The sequence below is a fragment of the Bombina bombina genome, chromosome 2, assembly GCF_027579735.1.
Source record: "Bombina bombina isolate aBomBom1 chromosome 2, aBomBom1.pri, whole genome shotgun sequence".
Classification (NCBI taxonomy): domain Eukaryota; kingdom Metazoa; phylum Chordata; class Amphibia; order Anura; family Bombinatoridae; genus Bombina; species Bombina bombina.
In genome coordinates, this window is record NC_069500.1 from 1,063,693,882 (window position 1) to 1,063,712,264 (window position 18,383).

The following is an 18,383-nucleotide window of genomic DNA, read 5'->3' on the forward strand; positions in this document are numbered from 1 at the left end:
CGTTAAACTCCCTTCTTGACCCACTGCAATCTGGATTTCGTCCCCATCACTCCACAGAGACAGCAATTGTTAAGGTTACCAACGACCTACTTACAGCAAAATCAAAAGGCCACTTCTCTCTGCTTATTCTCCTTGATCTGTCTGCAGCCTTTGACACTGCTGACCACCCTCTTTTGCTCCAAACCCTCCAATCCTTCGGCATCTGTGACACAGCCCTTTCGTGGCTCTCTTCCTAGCTGTCAAACTGTACCTTTAGTGTAGCCTTCTCTGGGGCCTCCTCTGCCCCGTCACCACTTTCTGTCAGAGTACCGCAAGGCTCTGTCCTCGGTCCCCTTCTCTTCTCAATCTACACGTCATCACTAGGTTCCCTAATAAAGTCCCATGGTTTCCAATATCATTTGTATGCCAACAACACCCAAATCTACTTCTCTGCACCAGACCTATCTCCTTCCTTGCTAACCCGTGTCACTAACTGTCTTTCTCACATCTCTTCCTGGATGTCCTCTCACTACCTCAAGCTAAATCTCTCCAAAACTGAGCCCCTCATTCCCCCCGCCCCTTCTTCCAAAATCTCCACCCCCCAATCTCTCTATAACTGTTGACAACTCCATCATTACCCCTACCCTGCATGCCCGATGTCTCTGGGTCACATTTGACTCAGATCTTTCTTTCACTCCTCACATTCAGTCCTTGGCTAAAGAGTCCACTTCCACCTTATAAACATCTCTAAAATTAGACATTTCCTTACACAAGACACAACTAAGATTTTAATCCACTCTCTCATTCTTTCCCGCCTTGATTACTGCAACTCTGTCCTCTCTGGTCTCCCCACCTGCCGCCTAGCTCCTTTACAATCCATAAGGAATGCCTCTGCCAGACTCATCTTCCTTACACGTCGCTCTTCATCTGCTGCACCTCTCTGCCAATCCCTTCACTGACTTTCTCTTGCCTCTAGGATAAAACACAAAATTCTCACTCTAACATACAAAGCCCTCATCTGCACTACTCCCCCTATATCTCAGACCTTGTCTCTAGATACTCTCCCTCCCATCCCCTTCACTCTGCTCATGACCTCCTACTCTCCTCCTCTCTGGTTACCTCATCGCACTCCCGTTTACAGGACTTCGCCAGACTGGCTCCCAACTTGTGGAACTCTCTGCCTCGCTCCACAAGACTCTCCCCTAGTTTTGAAAGCTTCAAGCGCTCCCTAAAGACTCTGCTGTTCAGGAATGCATACAACCTATGCTAACCTTACTTTATACCAGTTTCACTCCTCCATTGCTATCCCCTAAACCCCCTTAGCATGTAAGCCTAAGAGTCCAGCTGTTTGTAGATCACCTTCTTAAGAGCTGACTACAACCGTGCAACTCTTGGCAGGGCCCTCTACCCATTTGATCCCTATAATTGTTTTGTTGTACTCCGCCTTTGTTTATAGCGCTGCGGAATCTGTTGGCGCTCTACAAATAACCGATAATAATAATAATAAAATTTTAAATAGGAATTATTTAGTTAATAATTGTAAGTTTAATCTAGGTCTATTTTAATTATGTTAAAGTTAGGGGGTGTAAGGGTTAGGGTTAGGTTTAGGGTTACTGTTAGAGTTAGGGTTACACTAAGGTAAGGGTTAGGTTTAGGGGTTAATATATACTTTAATTTAGGTTGTTGTGATGTGGGGGGCTGGCGGTTTAGGGGTTAATAACTTTAGTATAGTGGCGGCGATGTTGGGGCGGAAGATTAGGGGCTAATAGCTTTATTTAGGTGGCGGCGATATCGGGAGCGGAAGATTAGGGGTTAATAACATTATGCAGATAAGTGGTGTTTAGACTCGGGATTTATGTTAGGGTGTTAGGTTTAAACATAACTTTATTTTTCCCCATAGACATCAATGGGGCTGCGTTAAGGAGCTTTTCATTCCGCGACCGCAGGTGTTAGGCTGTTTTCTGACCCTCTCTCCTCATTGATGCCTATGAGGAAAGTGTGCACGAGCACGTCAAAACAGCGCTTGTATTGTGTGCGGTATGGAGCTCAACGCAGCCATATCGCACGCCGGCTGTTTGAAAACTTGTAATGGCTGCGATATAGTGGGTTAAGTAACGCAACTTTTGTTGCGTTCGTTAATTTCCCTATAGCGTGCATAACTCGTAATCTAGCTGAAAGTCTTGCGTGGATCCCTGCACAAGAACAGAAGGCAGGAAACTGGTCTTTCATTCATTCATTCAGTTGCAACAGCAGACACATGTGAAAAGGGACATTCTTCTGTAAACTATTCTGAGGTTTTACTGCTCCAGAATTGTAAACAAAGCAAAATTGCAATATAAATTCCATTATAAAAAAGCTTTTTAACTGTTACTAAACAGAACCGTTTCCTGGCCCACAGATTGTTCCAGTGCTGCATTGGTTGATTAGATATATTACATTATTTCATAATAATTAGAGCTAGCACTTCATAACATATTGGATAACAAATTAAACCGGATAATGTTTTTTATTTGTACTTTGGCAATGTTACAATAAAGAGATATTTACACATAAATTAAAAGAACACCAGAAGAAAATGAAACAATATGAAGGTTAAATATTAACATCTACTGTATTTTGGTATCCACCTTAGATCCACTAACATCGTAAGGCAGTAGCTGCATATTCCCTCTGTTGCCTGGTATTGTAAGAATGTTTATTGTCTGTGTGAGAATCTTGGAAGACAAACCAGTTTAACCTGAAAATGCACTGTTTTATGTAATTTCTTTGCCTCAGGTGAGCAGTAAACGAAGGACTCACTTTGATCCTCTGCATGGCAAACTGTAACAAAGTGGATTGTGGGGGTGGATTGTAGGAGTTTAGCATCAGGTCTGCAGTATATGTATCATCCTGCAAAGCTAAATAATACAATACCAGGCAAAATAAACAATGACTGTGCATTATATTGTACTTTTATATTTTACTCAAATGTTTTTAAATTCACTAGCCTAGATTTGGAGTTTGGCGGTAGCCGTGAAAACCAGCGTTAGAGGCTCCTAACGCTGGTTTTAGGCTACCGCCGGTATTTGGAGTCAGTCAAAAAAGGGTCTAACGCTCACTTTTCAGCCGCAACTTTTCCATACCGCAGATCCCCTTACGTCAATTGCGTATCCTATCTTTTCAATGGGATCTTTCTAACTCCGGTATTTAGAGTCGTGGCTGAAGTGAGCGTTAGAATTCTAACGACAAAACTCCAGCCGCAGAAAAAAGTCAGTAGTTAAGAGCTTTCTGGGCTAACGCCGGTTCATAAAGCTCTTAACTACTGTGCCCTAAAGTACACTAACACCCATAAACTACCTATGCACCCCTAAACCGAGCCCCCCCCACATCGCCGACACTCGATTAAATTTTTTTAACCCCTAATCTGCCGACCGCCACCTACGTTATCCTTATGTACCCCTAATCTGCTGCCCCTTACACCGCCGACCCCTATATTATATTTATTAACCCCCCACAACGTCGCCGCCAGCTACCTACAATAATTAACCCCTAATCTGCCGACCGCCACCTACGTTATACTTATGTACCCCTAATCTGCTGCTCCTAACACCGCTGACCCCTATATTATATTTATTAACCCCTAATCTGCCCCTCCACTTGCCTACACTTATTAACCCCTAATCTGCCGAGCGGACCGCACCGCTATTATAATAAAGTTATTAACCCCTAATCTGCCTCACTAACCCTATAATAAATAGTATTAACCCCTAATCTGCCCTCCCTAACATCGCCGACACCTAACTTCAATCATTAACCCCTAATCTGCCGACTGGAGCTCACCGCTATTCTAATAAATTTATTAACCCCTAAAGCTAAGTCTAACCCTAACACTAACACCCCCCTAAGTTAAATATAATTTAAATCTAACGAAATAAATGAACTCTTATTAAATAAATTATTCCTATTTAAAGCTAAATACTTACCTGTAAAATAAATCCTAATATAGCTACAATATAAATTATATTTATATTATAGCTATTTTAGGATTTATATTTATTTTACAGGTAACTTTGTATTTATTTTAACCAGGTACAATAGCTAAAATAGTTAAAATAATTACAAAATTACCTGTAAAATAAATCCTTACCTAAGTTACAATTAAACCTAACACTACACTATCAATAAATTAATTAAATAAAATACCTACAATTACCTACAATTAAACCTAACACTACACTATCAATACATTAATTAAATACAATATCTACAAATAAATACAATGAAATAAACTAACTAAAGTACAAAAAATAAAAAAGAACTAAGTTACAAAAAATAAAAAAATATTTACAAACATCAGAAAAATATTACAACAATTTTAAACTAATTACACCTACTCTAAGCCCCCTAATAAAATAACAAAGCCCCCCAAAATAAAAAAATGCCCTACCCTATTCTAAATTACTAAAGTTCAAAGCTCTTTTACCTTACCAGCCCTGAACAGGGCCCTTTGCGGGGCATGCCCCAAGAAATTCAGCTCTTTTGCCTGTAAAAAAAAACATACAATACCCCCCCAACATTACAACCCACCACCCACATACCCCTAATCTAACCCAAACCCCCCTTAAATAAACCTAACACTAAGCCCCTGAAGATCTTCCTACCTTGTCTTCACCATACCAGGTTCACCGATCGATCCAGAAGAGCTCCTCCGATGTCCTGATCCAAGCCCAAGCAGGGGGCTGAAGAGGTCCATGATCCGGCTGAAGTCATCATCCAAGCGGGAGCTGAAGAGGTCCATGATCTGGCTGAAGTCATCATCCAAGCGGGAGCTGAAGAGGTCCATGATCCGGCTGAAGTCTTCTATCAACGGCATCTTCAATCTTCTTTCTTCCGGAGCCATCATCTTCCAGCCGACGCGGAACATCCTCTTCTCCCGACGCCTACTCGCCGAATGACGGTTCCTTTAAATGACATCATCCAAGATGGCGTCCCTCGAATTCCGATTGGCTGATAGGATTCTATCAGCCAATCGGAATTAAGGTAGGAAAATTCTGAGTGGCTGATCGGATCAGCCAATCGGATTGAACTTGATTCTGATTGGCTGATTCCATCAGCCAATCAGAATTTTCCTACCTTAATTCCGATTGGCTGATAGAATCCTATCAGCCAATCGGAATTCGAGGTACGCCATCTTGGATGACGTCATTTAAAGGAACCGTCATTCGGCGAGTAGGCGTCGGGAGAAGAGGATGTTCCGCGTCGGCTGGAAGATGATGGCTCTGGAAGAAAGAAGATTGAAGATGCCGTTGATAGAAGACTTCAGCCGGAGCATGGACCTCTTCAGCTCCCGCTTGGATGATGACTTCAGCCGGATCATGGACCTCTTCAGCTCCCGCTTGGATGATGACTTCAGCCGCATCATGGACCTCTTCAGCCCCCTGCTTGGGCTTGGATCAGGACATCGGAGGAGCTCTTCTGGATCGATTGGTGAACCTGGTATGGTGAAGACAAGGTAGGAAGATCTTCAGGGGCTTAGTGTTAGGTTTATTTAAGGGGGGTTTGGGTTAGATTAGGGGTATGTGGGTGGTGGGTTGTAATGTTGGGGGGGGGGGGGTATTGTATGTTTTTTTTTACAGGCAAAAGAGTTGAATTCTTTGGGGCATGCCCCGCAAAGGGCCCTGTTCAGGGCTGGTAAGGTAAAAGAGCTTTGAACTTTAGTAATTTAGAATAGGGTAGGGCATTTTTTTATTTTGGGGGGCTTTGTTATTTTATTAGGGGGCTTAGAGTAGGTGTAATTAGTTTAAAATTGTTGTAATATTTTTCTGATGTTTGTAAATATTTTTTATTTTTTGTAACTTAGTTCTTTTTTATTTTTTGTACTTTAGTTAGTTTATTTCATTGTATTTATTTGTAGATATTGTATTTAATTAATGTATTGATAGTGTAGTGTTAGGTTTAATTGTAGGTAATTGTAGGTATTTTATTTAATTAATTTATTGATAGTGTAGTGTTAGGTTTAATTGTAACTTAGGTTAGGATTTATTTTACAGGTAATTTTGTAATTATTTTAACTATTTTAGCTATTAAATAGTTCTTAACTATTTAATAGCTATTGTACCTGGTTAAAATAAATACAAAGTTACCTGTAAAATAATTATAAATCCTAAAATAGCTATAATATAAATATAATTTATATTGTAGCTATATTAGGATTTATTTTACAGGTAAGCATTTAGCTTTAAATAGGAATAATTTATTTAATAAGAGTTAATTTATTTCGTTAGATTTAAATTATATTTAACTTAGGGGGGTGTTAGGGTTAGACTTAGCTTTAGGGGTTAATACATTTATTAGAATAGCGGTGAGCTCCAGTCGGCAGATTAGGGGTTAATGTTTGAAGTCAGGTGTCGGCGATGTTAGGGAGGGCAGATTAGGGGTTAATACTATTTATTATAGGGTTAGTGAGGCGGATTAGGGGTTAATAACTTTATTATAATAGCGGTGCGGTCCGCTCGGCAGATTAGGGGTTAATAAGTGTAGGCAGGTGGAAGCGACGTTGTGGGGGGCAGATTAGGGGTTAATAAATATAATATAGGGGTCGGCGGTGTTAGGGACAGCAGATTAGGGGTACATATCGATAATGTAAGTAGCGGCGGTTTACGGAGCGGCGGATTAGGGGTTAATAATAATATGCAGGGGTCAGCGATAGCGGGGGCGGCAGATTAGGGGTTAATAAGTGTAAGGTTAGGGGGGTTTAGACTCGGGGTACATGTTAGAGTGTTAGGTGCAGACGTAGGAAGTGTTTCCCCATAGCAAACAATGGGGCTGCGTTAGGAGCTGAACGCGGCTTTTTTGCAGGTGTTAGGTTTTTTTTTTCAGCTCAAACAGCCCCATTGTTTCCTATGGGGGAATCGTGCACGAGCACGTTTTTGAGGCTGGCCGCGTCTGTAAGCAACTCTGGTATCGAGAGTTGAAGTTGCGTTAAATATGCTCTACGCTCCTTTTTTGGAGCCTAACGCAGCCATTCTGTGGACTCTCAATACCAGAGTTATTTTAAAGGTGCGGCCAGAAAAAAGCCAGCGTTAGCTACGCGGGTCGTTACCGACAAAACTAGATCTAGCCGACTGATTGCTGGAAGTATATTATATGCTGTGAAAAACAAATTTAATATGGACCATGGATCCAGATTTAAAAAAAAAACATTCAAAAAGAGACCTTTATTTGACAATCACATCAGACTAAAAAGTTAAAGCGTTGCATATAAAATTAGGGCCATTAAGATTGTACCTAGAGGTAAATATGAGAATTTTCCTTTGCTCCTCAGAAGAAGTCTTTTATTTTATTATATTTTAAATGAGGATAATAGGTTATTGGAAATGATCTTTATCTATTACAGGATATTATGCCCGGCTGGTGGGAAGGTCCAGAATGAAACATAAAATAATGCCCCCTGCTATCAGTGGGCATCCAGAATTTGAAAGAACATTCCGTGCACAGTAAGTTCCATATTATAATGCTTGGGGACAGCCTTAAATGGACATAAAAAACAAATTGTAAGCTGCACGATAATGTACCTTAAAGGGATATGAAACCCCAAAAATGTATTTTGTGATATAGACAGAGCATAACATTTCAAAACAGTTTCCAATTTACTTCTGTTATCAAATTTGCTTCATTCCTATGGTATTCTTTGTTGAAGATCTAGGTAGGTGTATGGGGCACTACTTGGCAGGAAATAGTGCTGCCATCTAGTACTCTTGCAAATGGATAACATTAATAAAACTGCTGCCATATAGTGCTCCAGACATGTGTACGCTTCTGAGATGATATACCTGTCTTTCAACAAAAGGTACAAAAAAGAACAAATACTATTTGATGATGAAAGTGAATTAGAAAGTTGTTTAAAGTGGAATGCTCTATCTAAACCATGAAAGAAAAATGTGGGTTACATTCCCTTTAATGCACTTAAACTCTAACACCTTGTTAGTTAACTTATTGCAAGACAGTAGAAAATCTTGCAATTGCAAGGTGTTTATTGTGCTGTTTATGAAGGAATAACCATTTACATCCCAATGAAACACAACATAAAAGAAAATGAGCAATGAACTTGGTTCATCTTCAACAGTTATAAACAATATGTAAAGTGGTTTAATTGTACCTAATATTTGTAACGTGGCTGAGGCATATTATGGCCAAGGCCAACAAGGCCAGTGCCTAGGGCAGCAGATTTGGGAGGGGCAGCACATCTGCCCTATCCTCTCTCTTACAGAGAAGACAAGGCACGAGCGCTGATTAAGGTCGCTCTTCACAGGTAGTGCACCTCTAAACTGTTGCTTCATTTAGAGCCGCCAGCTTTTTTGCAGTGTAAGCGTTCTTGGTGAGAAACTTGCCCGGGTCATGCTCTATCCAATCCATTGAAGTCTAATTTTTACTTTACTGTCCCTTTAATATTAGAAAATAATTTGGCAATTAATTATGCAGCTTTATTTTGTCAAATGATAATATTATTTAAGTTTCTTCTTTTCACTTTTTCCCAGTCCCCTAGAACAAAAGAACTTTTGCTAACAATCACAGACTTATACATATTTATAGCATGAACTGTTGTTTGCACATGTGTAGTTAAAGGGACAGTCTACACTAAAATTGTTATTGTTTAAAAAGATCGATAAAACCTTTACTACCCATTCCCCAGCTTTGCACAACCAACATTTATATTAATATACTTTATATCATTTAAATCTCTAAATTTCTGACTGTTTTTAAGCCATTGTAGACAGCCTCTTAATCACACGCTTTTTTATTTGCTTTTCACAACAGGAGACTGCTAGTTCATGTGGGTCATATAGATAACATTGTGCTCACGCCCGTGGAGTTTTTTTAAGATTTAACACAACACAGTACTAAATGCAAGTCAATAGATAATAAATAAAAAGTCATGTGATCAGGGGGCTGTCAGAAGATGCTTAGATACAAGGTAATCACAGAGGTAAAAAGTGTATTTATATAACTGTGTTGGTTATGCAAAACTGGGGAATGGGTAATAAAGGGATTATCTATCTTTTTAAACAACAAAAATTCTATTGTAGACTGTCCCTTTAAGGAAGCCAATCCCTTAAAATGGTTAAGGGGACAGTCTACAATAGAATTTTTATTGTTTTAAAAGATAGATAATCCCTTTATTATCTATTCCCCAGTTTTGCATAACCAACACAGTTATATTGATATCATTTTTACCTTTGTGATTACCTTGTAAGCATCTTCTGACAGCCCCCTGACCACATGACTTTTAATTTATTATCCATTGACTTGTGTTTAGTACTGTGTTGTGCTAAATCTTAAATAACTCCTTGTGCATGAACACAATGTTATCTATATGGCCCACATGAACTAGCAGTCTCCTGTTGAGAAAAGCTAAAAAAAACGCATGTGAAAAGAGGCTGTCTGTAGTGGCTTAGAAACAGGCAGGAATTTAGAGGTTTAAATGTTATACAGTATATTAATATATCAATGTGGGGAATGGTTAGTAAAGGCATTGAGGCCTATCTAACAACGGTCTGTCGGACCTAATCCGACAGTGTGGATCAGGTCCGACAGACCTCGCTGAATGCGGAGAGCAATACGCTCTCCGTATTCAGCATTGCAACGCCGCCCAATGCAGATTCGCGGCCAATCGGCCGCTAGCAGGGGGTTGTCAATCAACCCGATCGTACTCGATCAGGTTGATTTGTGGCGATGTCTGTCCGCCTACTCAGAGCAGGCGGACAGGGTTATGGAGCAGCGTTCTTTAGACCGCTGCTTCATAACTGCTGTTTCTGGCGAGCCTGCAGGCTCACCAGAAACACAGTGCGTCAAGCTCCATACGGAGCTTGATAGATATGCCCCATTAACTCTCTTTTTAAACAATAACAATTTTAGTGTAGACTGTCCCTTTAAGCACTGACTCAGCTTAGTTAATTAATAATAATGTATTAGACAGGTATTTAACCATATACAGTATATACCTTTCTGATCTCCATCTAATAGCTACATTTAAATATATATCAATACAATTTTTTTTGCATAGGAAATTAGCACATCCAGGCAAGTTCCCTGCTTGCTTTTCCAGTGGGGAACTTGCCTGGATGTGCTAATTTCCTATGCAAAAAATGAGTGAACAGCCTGTATAACAGTGCTAAAGAAGCTGAGGGTAAAAGTGATGGACTGGCCAAGCATGTCTCCAAACCTAAACCCTATTGAGCATCTGTGGGGCATCCTCAAACGGAAGGTGGGGAGTGCAAGGTCTCTAACATCCACCAGCTCCGTGATGTTGTCATGGAGGAGTGGAAGAGGACTCCAGTGGCAACCTGTGAAGCTTTGGTGAACTCCATGCCCAAGAGGGTTAAGGCAGTGCTGGAAAATAATGGTGGCCACACAAAAAATTTACACTTTGGGCCCAATTTGGACATTTTCACTTAGGGGTGTACTCACTTTTGTTGTCAACGGTTTAGACATTAATGGCTGTGTGTTGTTATTTTGAGGGGACAGCAAATTTACACTGTTATACAGGCTGTACACTCACTACTTTACATTGTAGCAAAGTGTCATTTCTTCAGTGTTGCCACATGAAAAGATATAATAAAATATTTACAAAAATATGCGGGGTGTACTCACTTTTGTGAGATACTGGTGTGTGTGTGTGTGTGTGTATATATATTATATATATATATATATATATATATATATATATATATATATATATATATATATATATATATATATATATATATATATATACATACATACAAACACACTTTTCTTCACACTGAAACAACCTCCTCGTTTTTTTGCTATTGCAACCTCCTATTATAATTGTTGACGCAACAAGTGATAATCCACCTTAAAGGGACACTCAATCAAAATTAAACTTTCATTATTCAGATAGAGCATGACATTTTAAACAACTTTCCAATTTACTTCCATTAACTAAATGTGCACAGTCTTTTTATATTTAAACTTTTTGAGTCACCATCTACTACTGACCATGTGCATGAATAAGTGTGTATGCATTTGTGAATGGCTGATGGCTGTCACATGGTATGTGTATGCATTTGTGATTGGCTGATGGCTGTCACATGGTACAGGTGGAGTGGAAAAAGACATAACTTTTAAAATTGGCAGAAAAAAAATCTACTACTCATTTGAAGTTCAGACTAAGTGCTATTGCATTGTCTTGTTATCTTGCATTTGTTGATTATGCAAATCTACTGTGTTGACTGGTCCTTTAAATGAGCAAATGCAGAACACAGATAACAGTATCAACCTAAGTCTCCCTGGGAGAAAGTGGAACAAGCACAATTAAAATAAATAAAGAATGTATATTGCAATAATGTTATACTTTTAATAATGAAACATTTTATGCATTGATAACATTTTGAGTTTAATGATCTTATATATCACCATTTGAGTTACCAAATCCTCATACACTGCTTTATGGGTCAGAGATGGCCATTAGAGGATGGATAAAATATAAGGTGCAGTGCAAACAACCATGTATTTATCATTAAAAGAAAACAAATAGAAATGGTTGTAAGATGTAAGATATACTGTATACCTAGCAGTGCTGGAGTGAGCAGTGTGACAATGTAATCCCTGGCCTGTGTTCTTGCAGAGGGGAGTGAAATACATAAATAAAAAGTAAATCTCTCATAGTATAGCTGTAAAAGACCTTGTGTTGCAGCACTGCAATTTCATTACTTTGTAGGTTGGCTCAGATAAACAGTTACATTTATTTTTTATATCAAACAGATTATAATAAATTGATTTCTAATGTAGTGCCTTAGTATCTGATTATGTAAAGGTCTCTGGGCTTGTGAGATTCTGTAAGAAATTCAGCCAGTACTTTTAAAGGAATAGCCTATAGTCAAAATTAAACTTTCATGATTCAGATAGAGCAGGGAATTTTAAGCAACTTTCTAATTTACCGCTATTATCAATTTTTCTTCGTTCTCTTGCTATCTTTATTTTAAAGGGACAGTCAAGACCAAAAAAGACATTCATGATTTAAATAGGGAATGTAATTTTAAAAAACTTTCCAATTTACTTTTATCACCTATTTTACTTTGTTCTCTTGGTATTCTTAGTTGAAAGCTAAACCTAGGAGGTTCATATGCAAATTTCTTAGACTTTCTGAAGACTGCCTCTAATCTGAATGCATTTTGTCCACTAGGGGGCATTAGTTCATGTGTTTCATATAGATAACATTGATCTCATGCATGTGAATTTACCCTGGAGTGAGCACTGATTGGCTAAAATGCAAGTCTCTCAAAGCAACTTAAATAAGGGGGCAGTTTGCAGAGGCTTAGATACAAGGTAATTACAGAGGTAAAAATAGTATTTCTATAACAGTGTTGGTTATGCAAAACTGGGGAACGGGTAATAAAGGGATCATCTTTCTATTTATACAACAAATATTCTGGTGTTGACTGTCCCTTTAATGTAAACTTAGGAGCCGGCTCATTTTTGGTTCAGAACCTGGGTAGCACTTGCTGATTGGTGGCTACATTTAGACACCAATCAGAAAGCGCTACCCAGGTGCTGAATAAAAAATGGGCCGGCTCCTATGCTAACATTCTTGCTTTTTCAAATAAAGATAGCAAGAGAACAAACAAAATTGATAACAGGAGTAAATTTGCTTAAAATTGCATGCTCTATCTGAATCATGAACGTTTAACTTATTTATTTGTTATCCACGTTGATGAGACATCCACTTGCAATGTCTGTGATCTAATAATAACAACTGCTTTTATCTCCTTTTAGGCAGAACTGTGTAGAGTTCTATCCAATATTTCTGGTTGTGTTGTGGACTGCCGGGTTATTCTTTAATCAAGGTAATGCTGCTTTCACATTTATCTTTAAAGTATTTCTCATATTCTATGTAGATATCCCTTACTGATCAATAAGATTAATCTCCTCTAAAATGAGGGTTGGATAAAAACTCCATCTCCGCTTACCTGATTTCTTGTTTACCTCATTTTATGCAACATTAAACTGTTTAGCTGATAACAAATAAGGGGTGAGCCATAGCAGAGGGGGCCCATAGCAACTCATAAATAGTGTCAAGTTTTGTGACCCGCTTAACCAGCAAATTGATTTTGCCATATTGCCATGGGTGGAATCATTTTAAAGGACACATTCATGCCCTGGGGTAGCATTACAGCTTTAATGGAGGCATGCGAACCATCATTATCTGGGAATAACAAAAGCTGTATTCATAATAATAATAATATTATTATTAATAATAATAATAATAATTATTATTATTATCATTATCAGTTATTTGTAAATCACCAATAGATCCCACAGAGCTATAAACATAGGTAATCCAAAAAACGAATCAGAAGAGTTGTCAGCTAAAAACAGTTTTTTATTTGCTTCATTTAAAAAACAGGTACAATGGTGCGACATGACAGCCATCTCAGGTGCATATAAGGCTTACGCTTTTCAGCAATGGTGCCGTACTCATAGCCCTCTAGTGTTCCCTACATCTTCTGAGCTTAAAAAGGAAGTAAAAGCATTCTATTCGCCAATGGGCAGGTGTATACTAATCATAAATCAGGCAAATAACCTAAAGAAATACTGCCTACAATACATGTCTCAATACACTTTGATGATTTCTTCACACCAAGACCTATTCAAAAAATACATTTTTCATGAATACAACATTTAGTTCACCGTGTACCCACTTTTATAAGTTGTCAATATGATATTAATAATCAATAAGCCAGAAATAGAGTAGTAATTGGTGTATGGTGTACACATTTGTTGGACCTATATTACAATATGCAGATCTATTTACAATTCAAGCCTATTTCTTATCCTTATATCCTCATTCTATAAAGCCGTTTTCTATTGGTACCAAGTACATATTATATAACTTTTGATCAAAGCTGAAAAACTGCAAAAACCCCATTCATCACATATGTGTTAAAGGCTTAAATACAGGCATAGTTTCACAGTAAATTTATAACAACATTACATATTTGTTAAACTTAAGTTTCATTTTATATATATATGAAATACGAATATAACTTATCCGAAAAAATGTAATATTGACAATAATCTCCATTCCTTGGCTGAATGGTAAAGTTGTTTGGAGCGCTAATATATAGAATAGTATGACCATGGAACCTTAGATCAGTGTATTACCTAATGACCAATCATCAAAATTATTTCAAGTCCCAGTAAAGAGCAATGTACTAATTGTCCATTCAGTAATAACATGGGAATATTTCAATTCCAATGATTAATTAAATCATAAGAAGAATTTATTCCTTTGGGGAACCTCGTCTGTAATTGGAAAATCCAAGACACCTCTCTTTTCGCTAGTGCTACATCCCTGTCGTCTCCTCTCCTCCCAGCATCCACTACCTCAATGATGGTCCATTTAAAGCTTGTATTCTCCTTATTATGGAACCTATTGAAATGCTGGACGAGAGGGGTGGTCAGGGTACCAGCCTTGATATTTGAGAGGTGCTCTCTGATGCGTGAACGTACCTCTCTGGTCATCATGCCTGCATATTGCAGATGGCAAAGATTACATCCCAATAAGTACACCTGATTACTTTTTTACCTCATTTTATGCAACATTAAACTGTTTAGCTGATAACAAATAAGGGGTGAGCCATAGCTGAGGGGGTCCATAGCAACTCATAAATTGTGTCAAGGTTTGTGACCCGGTTAACCAGCAAATTGTTATTGCCATATGTCAGGGTGCCAGGAATTAGACTGAGACGAAAAGTGCAAAAATAATCACACCTTTATTAATAGCAAAAAATAATAAAAAGTCCACAAGTCAAATAACAAGCCAGGAATCAAAACCAGAGCTGGTAGTCAGACGAGCCAAGTCCGGAGACAAAGCGAGTAGTCAGGTGAGCCGGAATCAGGAACAAGGAGAACAGCAGAGTCAGGAACAAGCCAGGGATCAGGAACCAGGAGGGACGTCAGACAGCCAGGTAATACACAGGAGCTCTCACAAACAGGTCTGAGACAACACAAGGGCAAAGCATACTGAACAGAGGTCCTTTAAATAATAAGTGATGACATCACAATTCTGAGACTGCATCCTGTCTCACACGGATGATGTACACCAGTCTGGCCATAAAAGGAAGTGCAGGAAATGAGCAGCATCACACAGTATGCACCAGAGTCAGCAAGAGAGGTGAGTAAAATGGCTGCCAGCAGCACATGGCAAACAAAACAGGGAAAAAACCCTGACAGTACCCTCCCCTTAACGTCCCCTCCCCCGTGGGAGGACAAAAGGCTTATTGGGGAAACGGCATGGAAGGCACGGAGGAGGGCGGGAGCATGAACATCAGAGGAGGGAACCCATGAACACTCCTCTGTACCGTAACCCCTCCAGTGAACCAACTACTGTACACGGCCCCTGGACATATGAGAGTCAATAATGCTGTTGACCTCATACTCCTCATGGTTGTCAACAAAGATAGGATGGGGATGAGGCAACACAGTGGTAAAACAATTATAAACCAATGGTTTCAAGAGGGAGACATGAAAAACATTGGAGATGCGCATAGCAGGAGGAAGGTCAAGAGCATAGGCCACAGGATTAACCCGTCGGAGTATTCGAAAAGGACCAACATAACGGGGAGCCAGTTTATTGGAAGGCACACGAAGATTCAAGTTGCGGGAGGACAGCCAAACTCTCTCACCAACCTGGTAGGAAGGTGCGGGCAGATGCCTACGATCAGCCTGGAACTTTTGGCGCTGCATAGAACGATGAAGGCAATCCTGAATCTGCACCCACGTGGAACGGATTTGCCGGAAATGCTCCTCCAAAGCCGGAATACCCTGAGACATGAATGAATCAGGCAACAAGGATGGTTGAAACCCATAATTCGCCATGAACGGGGATAACTTGGAGGGAGCATTAATAGCACTATTATGAGCAAACTCTGCCCAAGGTAACAGTTCAGACCAATTATTGTGGTGATCTGAGACATAGCAACGGAGGAACTGTTCCAGAGCTTGATTAGACCATTCCGCAGCCCCATTGGATTGAGGGTGATATGCAGAGGAGAAGGAAAGCTGGATCCCCATTTGAGCACAAAAGGAACGCCAAAATCTGGGGACAAACTGGCTACCCCGGTCCGACACTATCTCCTTGGGTAACCCATGTAAATGGAAGACCTCCCGGGCAAAAATTGAAACAAGCTCCTGAGCGGTAGGCAACTTCTTCAAGGGAATGCAATGTGACATTTGAGAAAAACGGTCAACCACCATAAGGATAACAGTATTGCCATTGGAAACAGGGAGCTCGACAATGAAGTCCATGGAAAGATGCGTCCAAGGACGCTCACCATTAGCAATAGGTTGAAGAAGACCCAAAGGAAGACGTCAAGGAGTCTTACTCTGTGCACAAACTGAGCAGGAGGCAACATACGCAGCAAGATCAGAATGAAGACCTGGCCACCAGAATTGTCGAGTGACAGACCAAATCATTTGGTTCTTGCCTGGGTGACCTGCGGCTTTAGGATAGTGGTAAGTGTGCAAAAGTTTAGTTTGAAGATTCTCAGGAACAAAACACTTACCAATAGGTTTCTCATTAGGTGCATTGGTTTGTGCAGCCAGGATCTCCTCCCCCAAGTGAGAAGTCAAATTAGTACGTATGGTAGCCAAAATATGGTCAGGAATTATAACTGGAGTAGGTACAGACTCCTCCTTGGACAGAGTGCAAAATTGTAGAGAGAGGGCAACAACCCTAACATCCTTACTACCAGGCAGGTAGGAGACCACATAATTAAACCGAGACAAAAATAGCGCCCATCTGGCCTGTCAGAGCAACAAACGTTTTGCTTCAGATAGATAAGTTAAATTCTTGTGGTCAGTAAGAATGAGCACTGGCACGCTAGTACCCTTGAGAAGATGCCTCCATTCCTTGAGTGCTAAAATTATGGCCAGTAATTCCCTGTCGCCAATATCATAATTGCACTCCGCTGGAGACAATTTCTTAGAGAAGAAACCACACAGATGCCAGGAACCGTCAGGCATAGGACATTGAGACAAGAGGGCACCTACTCCACTCTCACACGCATCGACCTCAAGAACGAAAGGCAGGACAGGGTTAGGATGAGCCAGAACTGGAGAGGCAGCAAAGGCAATCTTCAGACTATCAAAGGCCTTAATGGCAGTTGGTGACCAATGGAGTGGATCATTCTCTTTATGGGTCATGTCTGTGATAGGTTTGACCAAGGAAGAAAAGTTTTTAATAAACTTTCTATAGTAATTGGCGAACCCCAAAAAATGTTGAATAGACCGAAGACCAACTGGGCGAGGCCACTGCAGAACTGCAGATAAATTGTCAGGATCCATGGAGAACCCTGCAACGAAGATAACATAACCTAGGAATGTTACTTGAGTCTGATGGAACTCACATTTCTCGAGTTTACAAAACAGGCCATTCTCACATAGTCTCTGAAGAACCCGTGTAACATCAGAACAATGAGCCTCAAGTGTGGGTGAGTGTATGAGGATGTCGTCCAAGTACACCACAACACACTGTTTCAACATATTTCATAGGACATCATTAATAAATTCCTGGAAAACAGCAGGAGCATTACATAGGCCAAAGGGCATTACAAGATACTCATAATGCCAGCTCCTGGTGTTAAATGCTGTTTTCCATTTGTGGCCCTCCTTGATCCTAACGAGATTGTACGCTCCTCTCAAATCAAGTTTAGTAAAGACCATAGCTCCCTTGAGGTGGTCAAAGAGTTCCTTGATGAGTGGAATAGGGTAAGCATTCTTAATGGTAAGATGATTAAAACCCCTATAATCGATGCATGGCCTTAACTCGCCACCCTTTTTCTTCACAAAGAAGAAGCCAGCCCCTGCAGGAGAGCAGGATTTGTGGATGATCCCCCGCGACAGAGCATTGGCAACATACTCCTCCATAGCACAATTCTTCTCAACAGACAGAGGGTAAACCCGGCCCTGAGGAGGAATGGCTCTGGGTTGCAGGTCTATGGCACAATCGTAAGACCGGTGAGGAGGCAATGTACCGGCACACACCTTGTCAAAAACGTCTAGGAACTATCGGTACTCCTCTGGCAATTGAGATACAGAAGAACTGCACAATACTTTAACTGGTTTCCAAAGACAAGTGGAAATACATTGCGGAGACCATGACAAAATTTCAGACCTGCGCCAGTCGAGACTGGGATTGTGCTTTTGGGGCCAGGGATAACCCAGAACAACCGGAAAATGTGGAGAGTTTATCACCTGGAACTGGAGGGTTTCAAAATGGAAAGCCCCAACAGCCATTGATAACGGAGCAGTTTTGTGAGTAACAAGAGCGGGCTAAAGGGGCCTGCCATCAATGGCCTCAATAGCAAGCAGAACGAACCAAAGCAAAACAGGAATGGAGTGCT

General features: G+C 40.1%; 1 protein-coding gene across 1 annotated transcript in view; it reads left to right on the forward strand.

Moving 5' to 3' along the window:
- Positions 1-18,383, forward strand: part of LOC128650032 (microsomal glutathione S-transferase 2) — a 39,942-nt gene that overhangs the window by 6,690 nt on the left and 14,869 nt on the right. The window contains exons 2-3 of the mRNA XM_053703687.1: positions 7,355-7,454; positions 12,754-12,824. Coding sequence (XP_053559662.1) covers positions 7,355-7,454; positions 12,754-12,824 — 171 coding nt within the window. The remainder of the gene's footprint in view (positions 1-7,354; positions 7,455-12,753; positions 12,825-18,383) is intronic.